Genomic DNA, 11,334 nt, shown 5'->3' with positions numbered 1-11,334 from the left:
AATAGAGATCCTCAGAGTGCTCCGTATAATGACAGCTACATACAGTCGTGCAAAAGGACAGTCACTATAATTAGACACAAAGCAAAGACTACTTACCAATATACCAGTTTTTTGGGGGGTGTTTTTTGGGTTTTTTTTTGAGCAACTTCCACGCTCAGTCAGTCTTCAGAGTGGTTTAAAACCGATCAGTCTTGTCATTTTCTACCATTCGTATTGTTACATTAGGAAAAATGTTTTCTTTTCTTTTTTTCCCCTTCCCACTGTGAAACTTTGGGTTCAGAGCTCCCCAGGATCAATTCTGAACAAAGCCTCCAGCTGCAGTGCCATCCAATTTGAAGCAGACATTGGGGACAATTTAAGGTTTTTATCCACAAGAAGGTTTTTTTCCATTCTCTTAAATGCAGCCATAATTAGAGTAATTTTTCATGTAGCCCGCTGATTACAGCGTTTTTACCGTCAAAGATAATTACCTGTAATTTTCTTCCACTTTTAATACTAAAAAGCCATCTTTATTTAGATTCAGGAACAGGAAAGGCGAAACAAAAGAGGAAAATTATTCTGTTATTCATACACAAATTGCAGAGACGTAGGGCCTAAAATTGAAAATTAACCAAAATTATAATGCTGAAAAGAATGGAAGAGGCTTCAGAAGTACAGCTGGTAGTGGGGCTCACTGAATTATTCAAGTGACACTGGGGAGAAAGCTACCACACATCTGAACCAACAGCGTTTGTGTGTCTGGGCACCTCTCAGAAACCCCTGATTGACACCCCCAAGAGCAGCTCCCCTGTGCGGGATCACCCTTGCACGCCACCCCCCCGCAGAAGGGTGGTGGACATCCCGGTGAGGGATTCCCGCATCCCGAGGAGCCCGGCAGAGGTGAGCCGAGCCAAGCCAAGCTAAAACCGAGCGGGTCCCGGCCCCCACGGCCCCCCGCAGCAGCCTTAACCCTTTCCCTGCATCCTCCAAAGTGAGAAAGGCTGCTGGCGGTCCCCGCCCCGCTGGTAGGCCCCCGGGAAGGGGGGATGGAAGAAGCGGGGGGAGGGCTGCTTCCCGTGAGCTTTCGGGGGGCTCATCCTCGCCTGCGCATCTCGCCGGTGGCAGCGTGGGTACCGGCGCGGGAAGCCTGTGGGTGCGTCGTGCCCTCCTCTCCCGCGGGTGGGCTCAAATCAAGCCCAGAAAACAAGTAAGCGACAAAACAAATAAAGCATAGCAATAAACAAAGGGCCGACAGCTGAGCAGAGCGGGAGAAGCTGCGGGAGGCAGGCCTTCCCGGGGAGAGACCGGCAGCGGCGGCCCCGCCGCTTCCCACCCGCGCAGCTGCCAGCCCCGGGAGACTCCCGTTGAAACAGCGTCATCTATGGATGGAGCCGAGGCAGCTCCTCCACGGCAGCTCAGACGCCTAACCTGCCGCCACCGGGCTGCCAGCTCCGGTTCCGCACCGCCTGCTCGCCCACCGCAGCCCCGGGGCATCCGGGATGGGCATCGCGGAAAAGCCGCGCTGCTGCCGCTCCATCGCGGGGCTGGCCAAGGGGGCTGGCATCGGGGTTCTCCGTCGCTCCTCGCACCCCTCACCCGTCCCCGCGCCGCCCCGGGTAGCAACGGGATGGGGGAAAGGGGATGAAGAGCTACCGGGGCTGAGCCCCGCGAGAAAAAGCACCGGCGCAAGACTGACCGAGACACCGGGGGAAGGAGCAAGGAGAGAGCGTGTCTCGAGGGGGAATGCGCAAAAGCAGCAGTCGCAAACCGACCCCAAACCCAAGCGAGCCCCCAAACTTACCCCCTGTGACAAATCTGCTAAGCAAGGCTCGGGGTCTAGAAACCTACACTGAACAGAAGCAGTGGAGAATATTTTTCTGAGTCTCAGGGCAGAAGCTCTTTCTCTATATTCTTGGTTGAGTGAGCACATCCAGGTGTGAAATTGTTTGCACACCCCAGCACCTCTTATATTGCCAGCAAAATTAGCTGTTATTACTGTCACTGTTTAGTGATGGTTAGCTTGATAAAAAAAAAAACCTGCTGTAATCAAGACCTGGCGCATCTTTGCAAATTACAGATAATTGTAAACGTCCAGATTATGATAATAGCATCCTAATCCAGCCTGCAATATAATTATTACAGAGTGTTACATCTGAAACTGTCCAGTAGGGCTAATTCAGCCATTATTTAGACCCTATTTTTTGCGCTGCAAATGGGTTGCTGAGTTGAAAATGTACGATTGTAATTTCACGGGGCACTCAATGAGTAATGGTATAGGGAAGGGGGGTGGGGGTGGGGGGTTTGGGGGGGGGGGAAGGAAACACCCAACCAAACCCACAAAAGTGAAATGTGAACGGTAGCGATCAAATCAGGCTCTGAAGGACAAAAGACTGTTTGATTCACAGGGAATGAGAAGAGCGGGAATTAAGAAAATAGCAAATCAGTGGTCGGCGGCTTTACGTTGTCCGAATCCCAAACCAGCGCGGTCCTGATGTGCAGGCAGCGGATGATGCTCGAGGCTTGCCGCCTGCATCAGTTCCCCTCTTTCCGCCGCTCTCTCCCCGGTAGCAAGAGGGATCCCCGGGCTCCCCACCCATCCCCAAAAGCGGGTTAGTTCTCGCCGTGTGCCTCCTCTCACGTCACTTTGGGAGCTTGGTAACCAGAGAGGCGGGGGGGAGGAGAAGGGGGGGGGGGGGGGAAGAAATGCGGGACGCTGGCTGCGAGATGCCAAGGCCGGGCATCCTCTGCGGGAGGCTGCGGAGCCGGCCTGGCCTTCTGCTCTCCCACTCATTCGCTGGACCAGCCTTCAGGGGTCCTTAAGGAAATTATCACAGAACCGACTCAATTGTAATTAATTAACCAAAAGAGCCTAGCTAACAGGACTACCTGCAGCTAGCGAGGTTAACTCGCCGGGCTAGCTGGCTTTCCACTCCTGATTAGCTTTTATTAACCCTGGACGCCAAATACACAAATCTGCTTCATTTTTAATGGGCCAAATCATCAAAGCGCGGTTGCTGCCCCGCCAGCAGGTACCGGCAGGGTCCCGGTGAAGGGAGGCAGCGCTCACGGCTGGCCCCGTGGGTAGGAGGGGTGACAGCCCCGGTCTTTACCGGCCTCTCCCGGCTGCAGCCGCGCCGGGCGGCTCGCAGCCTTCATCCGCTCGTTTTTTTTCCGAGGGAATGAATAAAAAATAACATGAAGAAAGGTAAAGGAAAGTTCAGCGGCTGCGGCCACTGGGAGCCCTATAAAGCGCTCTATATGGTGCATATCGAGGAGACTGGAAAGATTTTCCGGGATGGAGAGAGCCACCTCCGAAGGCAGGAGGACGATGCCTCCGCAGGAGCGTGGATCCAAGCCAGGATCTGGCCCGATCAGGCTCGCTGGTCCTCGCTCTAATGCCCAGGTTGAGGTTTGGGCAACCTCCCCGGGGCTGGCAAGGGTCAGGCAGCGACGGGAGTGGAGCGGAGAGCCAGCCTCAGGCTCCTCCCTGCCCAGAGTTGGATCTGTCGCAGCTTCTGGCCGGGCCTGGCTCCCTGGACCCGAATCCAAAGGAAAATAAGGAAGCCAGAGGTCCTAGGAGTGAGGGGGTTTGTTTTGGTTTTGTTTTCCCTCCCGGCTTTGAGGGTCGTGCCCATGTAAGGTGTTTACGCAGACACCCGGGCGTGGGTGCGTGTCGGTGTTTGGGGGGGGGGGGAGAGGTCGCTATTCCTGGCTGATAAACCATTGCTTTACTCTCCCAAATCGCATGGGAAGAGACGCACCACCGAACAAAGAGCAGAAACGTTTAATTGAGGTAACACAGATTGTCCCTAACAGAAGAGAGAGGAAGGGAGGCTTAAAGCAAACTCCACCGTTCCTTTTGTTTTGATCCATGGAACAGGTTATTGCCTTACTGCAGGCAACCAAAAGCAAGCAGAGAGACTTCTCCCTCTCACCCCGTCCTGACTTCCCTGCAGCAACAGATCTCCTTTCCCTAATCCACAACCGAACCACCTAAAGTCTGTCAGTGGCAAAACTGCGTGGTAGAAACCTTTAATCGATGCCACATGTGCCATGCACGTTTGGGACACGGGGGTTGCCGGTGAGGAGCGGGCAGCGGGTGCCGGTTGAGGGGGGGACGTGAATTGATGGGGGGACAGCAAAGGCAGCGGAGTGCGACAGGGACGCTTGACGAGAGGGCTGCTTTAACTCGGTGACAGGTTGGAGGGGCTGGTGTTTTTTTTCTTTTTCCCCAGGGAGGAGGGAGTGGGAAACCGAATCGCTCGGGGAGGAGGAGGCAACGCTCCTCCGGACAGAGGCTTTTCCCTGCCAGGGGGTGCGCAGATGCCCGGGCAGGGAGCAGCGGGGGGTTCTTTGGGGAAAAGAGATGTCCGTAGATGGGACTGGCGGACAATCAGCTGTACGTAGATCCTGTGGGCGTGCATCCCATCCGGGGATGAGCGCGGGGCTGTTTTTGGGAGTAGTGGTGTGGATCTGCTGCGGGTGGGTGAACCTCAGGGGTGTAGGCAGTGTCAAAAGCTCTCGATCTGGGGCAGCTGGGGCTGCAGGCTGCTCTGTGTCTGTGTGTCTGTCTGTGCGTCTGTGTGTCTGTGTGTGTGTCAGGCCCTGTGGCTCAGCCCTGGAGCCACTCGGCACCCACAGGAATGTGGCTCCTCTCGGCTCCCCGAGCTGCCCCGGCTCCACATGGAAGTGGCCGCCAGGAAAAGAGAAGGGAGGGGAAGAGAGAAGGGCGGGGGAGGGTGGGGGGAAGGAAAAAAAGCCCCGAGCCAGCAGTCCGCCGAGCCCAAACCCAGAGGCAGACAAAAGACAGTTCATCCCATCGTTTTCCCGGGGAGGCAAGGGGGGAGGCCCTGAGAGGCCAGACTCCCTCCGGCCGCAGGCAGGGGAGGCTCCGGGATGTGCCTGCCTGCGTGTACGGGGCCAGGGGGGCAGGAGCATCTCCGCCGGGACGGGGGAGGGTGGCGGTAGAACGTGGGTGTGCATTAGAGCAGAGACGACGAGGAGCCCCGGTGAGGGTCACTCCCTCACCAGGCCTGACTACTCTCCCTCCTGGAAAAGGGTGCCAGGCTCCCATCGATCTGACCAACATTACCCCGAGCTGAAAGGAGAAGAAATTAATCAAGGAGAGGGATTGGCATGGAAACTGAGCCGGCTGGCTCGGAATGGGGAGCGGTGTCAGAGCCCAAGGTGTCCGGCAGCGCCGGCAGTGGGAATTCCCACCCCTGCCCCGCATCCTGCCCACCGCATCCCGCCCACCGCATCCCGCCTGCCCGGAGCTGTCTCTGCGCCCTGGGCTCTGCAGGTTACCGGAATCCAACAGCCCCGCGGCAACTCCTCAAATAAAAGGGTGGGTGGACGGGCCTGGGAAAATAGACATCCACCTCTTGTGTCCAAGCCTTTCTGCAGGGGGACGGGACCCTCGGAGAGGGGATAATCTCCTACTACAGGTTGGGGGGGGGGGGGGGGGGGGGGGGGGGGGAAGAAGTAAAAATAATGCCTGCCTGGAGAGTAACGAGGAAAAGAATGTAAGGAAATAAAAAGGTCAGGCTTGTGGGTTTGTTTTGGTTTGGTTTGGGCTTTTTTTTTTTTTTTTTTTTTGCACTGGGTGGAAGTTAGCAGAAGAGACAAAGCCGAGCTTTACAGCAGCTCCCCAGTCACGGAAAGTCCCTGAAACCTTGAGAGCTAAATAAGCAGGATCTTCCTGAAACCTTGCAGGATACTGACCCCCAGAGCCGCTGAGGAGACACGGGGAACGGCGAGGGCACGGCAGCAGGGCAGCTCGCTAACCGGGTAGGGGTGGGCATCCGCCAGCAGCCCCCACCGACCTGCCTCCGGCACCCACGCACCCTTCCCCGGCGTGCAGGGAGCAGCTTCACCGAACAAACTGGTCTATTGTACTGGGAGCCATTTACCAACCCCCCCGACCTGTTACAAAACAGCAACCCCGGGCTGCTTTCTCCGGGGGCGGTGTGGGGGAAAACACGCACAGTCGCACACGCACTCACGCACACGCACAAAACATGGCAGGCAGGAACGGAGAGAGAAGGAAGGAGGGGAGGCAGACTGGAGACAGGTAAGTGTGCCCCAGGGCAGGAGCCTGCCTTTTCAGGCCTCTCCTCCCACCCTGCCAGAGCTCTCCCCGCCACCCCGGGCTGGCAGCGAGGAATGTCCTTCAAGGGGGGATCCTTCCAGCGACGCCTTTGTCACATTCCCTGCAGCCGCCTTTCCCCTCCACCCCCGGCACGGCCGTGGATTTTCATCGCGGCTCCCTGCTCCCCTCCCGTGACGGCAGAGGAGGCCTCTCGGATCGCGTATCGCCGTGGGGCCTCCACGGGCAGGGTGCTGCCGAGGAAAACCTGGGGATTCTGCAGGGAGAAGGGCCCCAAGCACAGTGCTCCGTGGGCGGCCGAGCTGAAGCCGTGTCCCCGTCCCCATCACCGGTGCATTGGGCAGTGCTAGGGATGGCTTGGCCGCCCCTAAAATAGCGCAGAGAGAGATTAAAATCAAACCAAACCAAACCCAAAAACCCCAAACAAAACAACCCCCCAAAAAACACACACCAGAACACAAATACCTCTGCGAAGTCCCTTCTCCGGCCAGAGCCGCCGCAGACTTTTTAGCAGGAGCAAAGGGAGCGGGGCCCTCATTTTATCCTTTTCTCCCATTTAGTGGCTCCCTTTGATGGAAACGTAATTTGTATAATTAGCCGAGCGCACACGGGCGACTGATGGGCTGTGGAGTGTGCAGCTCTCGACTGCTAATTGCTCTCAGGAAAGGATTCAGGGCGGCTTAAGGCGAGAGATTTGTTTTCTAGCATCAGGATGGGCAGCTTTCGCTTCGGCTTAACTCGCCCTGCAACGAGGCGTACGCCGTGGTGGAAAAACCCCTTTTGCTAGTGGGGAGGGAGCATCTTCCGTGGGGAACCTTACCAGGGTCAGATCCTACCAACACGGCACGACGCAGCACGGCGACTGAATGCGAACTCGCAGGATCGGACCCCTTAAAATAAACCCAACCAACACCAAACACCAAAGCCTCTTCCCTACCTCACTTTCTGCAAGCAAACTGGTATCATCATGGTCATCATCACCAGTTTTGCTCCCTCTTACTCACGGAAGGGGTATTTTGGGAACGTTTCTCGTGGTCGAAATAATTTTATTTTATTCAGAATATACAGTTTAATTCCTCTATCTACAATTATTTACAGGGTTAAAATAACAATGAAAAAAAGTCTCTGGAAAAGTTGAGGTCATAGATTTCTTTTTTTTTTTTCTTTCTTTTTTTTTTCCTTTCCTTTTTTTTTTTTTCCAAGGCACCATTGATAGTGTCCACAGCTGAGCCAAAAAACAAAAACAAAAACAAAACCCAAAACCCAAAACAACAAAAAAAGAAGTCCGTACCGTATAAAAAAAAAAACAAAACAAAAGAGTGGGTTCCTTTGAAATGCAATAAGTTACATGCACAAGCTTTACACATTTGTCTGTTTCTTTTCCCTTTTAAAAATTCCCCGAATGCATTCCTTTCGTTATTATTCCTTAACAGTAAAACACAGGAGTCCAAGGAACAACAACAACCCAAAAAAAAACAAACCACAAAACAAAAAACAAAACCAACCTTAAAAAAACAACAAAACAAAACAACCCCAAAAAAAAACCACTTAAAAAAATAAAATAATAAGGGTCAGGCTCTAATAAATTGTCCCAGAGGCCAGCGCTAACGGGTGCTGTAGGGAGCCGTGGGGTTGGAGGTGGGAGTTGATGGAGTTGGCAGCGGGGGTACCAGGAAGCGGAGCTCTCCAGGTAGCTGGATGCAGGGGACGGGTTGGAGTTTGGAGGGTGAGCGTGTGCGTGGGCATGGTGGCTGAGGGAGCGGGATGAGCCCTGAGGTTCCCAAACCGCAGGCGACTGTGGAGAGTTGCAGGCCATGGGGTCGCTGGAGCTGGGGCTGTGCTCCGGGGGCATCTCCCCGTTCTTCATGATCTTCTTGATCTTGGATCTTTTATTCTGAAACCAAATTTTCACCTAGAAGGAGTGCGGGGAGGGGGTGGGGGGGAGGGGAAGAAGGGAGGAAGAGAAGGAGGGGAGGCAAACCGACACCATTAATGCCCGCCTGGCAAACGGGTGCTCCGCGGCTGCCAGCGACCCGCTCCCCACCGCCCCCGAGCCGGCCCCTCCGCGGGGCCCGAGCCGGCCCTTCCCACCGCGCCGGGGGGCACCCGGGGCTCTCTGCCCAGCCGCGCCGAGCCGTGCCGAGCCGAACCGAGCAAAGTGAGATACCTGTGTCTGCGTGAGCCCCAGGGAGGCGGCCAGCTCGGCCCGCTCGGGCAGGGCGAGGTACTGGGTCTTCTGGAACCTCCTCTGCAAGGCGGCCAGCTGGAAGCTGGAATAAATAGTGCGGGGTTTGCGCACTTTCTTTGGTTTGCCGTTCACCATCCTCACCTCGGGCTCCGCCACCTCTTTCTCTGCACGGGCGTAAGGGCGGGAGAGAGACACAGACGCAGACATTAAGGCGCGGAACGGCCCCGCTCCGCTCCGCCTGTGCCACCGCCGGCAGCAGCGTCCCGCCCGCGGGCCGGGCCGGGTCGGGCTGGGCAGGGCAGCGGCGCCGGCCCGACGGGCCCCCGCGGCTCCCCTCGGGGCTCCCTCCGACGGCTCCCCGCTGGGAAATGCCCCCCCCCCCCGCGCTCCCTGCTCTTTCCGTGCCGGGCCTTGGCCTTCTTCTGCCTCCCGCCCCGGACATCCTCCACGGAGCCGGTCGCGTAACACTGCGCGGGAGGCAGCGGAGGAGATGTGCGCTCGGCGCGGGAACTGGCCCCATTATAGCTGCCTTGCTGGGAAAAGGCTGGCCCAGAGTGGAGAGACCGACACAGGGCACCGACCGCTTCCTCCGCCGCCGCCGGCGTGTCCCCAAGTGCCACCGCGCTCATCCCAGCCAAGCCTCAGCAGCTTGGCTTGGCTGCAGACTTGCTGTTTGGCTGGATTTTTTTGCCCTTCTTTTTTTTTTTTTGCCCCTCTCTTGTCTTTTATTTATTTTTTTTCTTCCCCCTCCACAGCAGCTTACAAAGAAGCAACTAGAAAACGCTAAAAATGCGGCGCTTCCAGTCAAAAACTCTCCCGGCTTCGCAGCCTCACCACTGCTGGGCTCCCCCTCCCAGTCTCCTCCCCCGCCCCTCCAGCACAGGGAGAAGGAAACTTTCTTTGCCACCGCCAACCTGAGTTTTGAGACACGCAACAAGGCTCGGTTATTTTTCCCCCTCTTCCTGCGGGGCAGGCGGGGAGTGGCGGGGGGGAGGAAAACAGAGGCAGCTGTGGGGGCCCAGGGGCATCTGGCCGAAGTTTGCTTCTCTAAAGCACTAGTCCAGGGATTTGTGGTTTAGACAGTACGAGCTGGTCAAGAAAACTGGACCGTTTTCCGCCCTTTCCCCCCAATATTTCTTTAATTTTCCTTTAAATTTATTTTCCTTTTATATTTTTTTTTTAATAGCGGGGGGAGGAAAATAATGCTTTAAAAATAACAATTATTTTCCCTTGTGCTTCAAGGCAAGCTGCATCCCCGCAGTCCACGGGGCAGTGAGCGCTTTTCCAGCCTCACCAGGGCAAGGTCCATGCGTGTGTGTATCCCCCCCCCCATGCCCCCGGCCCTCGGTTCTCACCTGGCTGGCTGGAGGAGCTCTGTACGCGGTTGTAAGCCCCGCTGTACTGGTGGTAGGGGCTGGCGTAGCTGTAGTCTGCGTAGGCTTTGGGAGGATAGTTCCCAGCAGATCCATTCATGCCATGGTACTGGTACTGGTAAGGGTTGAGAGCTTTGCCATAGGAAGCCGAGGTAGGCGAGCAGTAGCCGTGGGGGGCTCCCCCCGCCGGGCTGTAGTAGTCGGAATCCGTAGCCGAGGACTCGGGTAAAGTGGGAGATTCCTGGGACGGGTGGTGCATGGCTGCGGCCGTCTGGAAAGGAGCCTGGAAGTCGCCGGATCTGATGTTGGGGACCCTTCTGTCAAATACTCCTGTCATAGCTGGGAGCCGGCGGGCTGGCTGGGGCTGGCTGCTGCTGGGGGCTGCTGGGGTCTAAGCAGACATGTCTGGGGGAGGAGGCTGCGGCGCTCTGTCTGTCTCCGGCAGACTGCTGGCTGGGGCTCAGCATAGGCTTGGTTAAATCCTTAATTGCGCTCTTACGCACAGCAGGGTGGATCGGGTTCCATTGGCCAGAGCAATCGGGAGCAGCGACACCCTAACTCGTCCAACTAGTTTAGCACAACAAAGCTTCGGCTTAAAAAAAAAAAAAAAGGAAGAAGAAGAAGAAGAAGAAGAGAAAAAAAAAAAAAGCAGAAGTCCCATTCAAGCGCTTTTAAAGCGAATACCAACAGCCCTCTCCGAGCTGCAGCGTCGCCATAGGGAGGTTTCCGGCTCCCCCACTCACCTCCCCCCAGCCCTTGCAGTAGGTAAGAGGGCTTCGCCGCACCCCCCACCTCCCCCCGACTCCCCGCCTCTTAGCCCGGTGTCCCGCACGGTTAGCCCCGGTGTACCGTTGGGTCCCTCTTGGGCACGACGCACCGGGAGCTCCTGATTGCCAGCGCTGATGCGTTCGCGTCTAACTGGGTCTATTCTACTCTTAATCGACCTCCCTCTTTGGAGCGGCGGGGGGGGACACGACTTCATCTGGGACCTCCGCCTTAAATAAAGTAAATTATCCCCCCCCGAACCCCCCGCAAACAAACACCCCCCAAAACAAACCCAATAAAAAAATAAACCACCCCCCCAAAAAATAAAGCCACAAAAGCCAGGGACCAAAAGCCAGCTTCATTTGTAGTTACATCATTTCCTGCACTGAAGACCCGAGCACGGCCTGAAGGCTCCCGGCAGGACGCTGTGCCGTGGGGTATGTGGGAGCTGCTGGGGGCACTGGTGACATCCACCTGGCTGTGGCATGATGCCCGTGGGCGGAGAGACCCGCCCCCCCCCTTCCCCGGTCCAGGTGCGGGGGGACTCCACGCGTGGCCTATCCTCACGATACTCATCACCAGCTGCGGCCCACGGTCATATGCTCGTCACTGGGGGGGGTGTGTGTGTGTGGGAACTCACATCACCCTCACGCGTGGGCAGGAGCATTGGGACGCCGTTGCAAGAGGCCACTTCCCGGGTGACAACTTCCCAAGAAGTGACCAGCGCAGGGATATTCCTTCTCCAAGCAGCACCGTGCATCAGCAGCATCCTCCTTCCCCAGCACCCAGGTTCTAGGTGATGGGTTCCACAGCCCGCTGGGTGATGCCCATCCCTGTGGCGATTTTACATGAAACGTGGCAACCCCCCAAAAAAAAACACCCCAAAATAAAACAAGAAAACCCAACCAAAGATCAAATTT

At 56.4% G+C, this 11,334-nt stretch overlaps 1 protein-coding gene across 1 annotated transcript; it reads right to left on the bottom strand.

The window, feature by feature from the left end:
* Positions 1–7,625: 7,625 nt before the first annotated feature.
* DLX5 (distal-less homeobox 5) lies at positions 7,626–10,099 on the bottom strand. Its single transcript, XM_064166879.1, is given in 4 exon segments — positions 7,626–7,754; positions 7,756–8,000; positions 8,256–8,440; positions 9,632–10,099. Coding segments are annotated over 4 exon segments (873 nt in total). The 5' UTR covers positions 9,987–10,099; the 3' UTR covers positions 7,626–7,666.
* Between the last annotated feature and the right edge of the window lie 1,235 nt (positions 10,100–11,334).

Source organism: Pogoniulus pusillus, chromosome 28 (genome assembly GCF_015220805.1).
Source record: "Pogoniulus pusillus isolate bPogPus1 chromosome 28, bPogPus1.pri, whole genome shotgun sequence".
Lineage (NCBI taxonomy): Eukaryota > Metazoa > Chordata > Aves > Piciformes > Lybiidae > Pogoniulus > Pogoniulus pusillus.
Note: the sequence above shows the minus strand (reverse complement) of the source record. Positions and strands in the feature narration are given on the sequence as shown.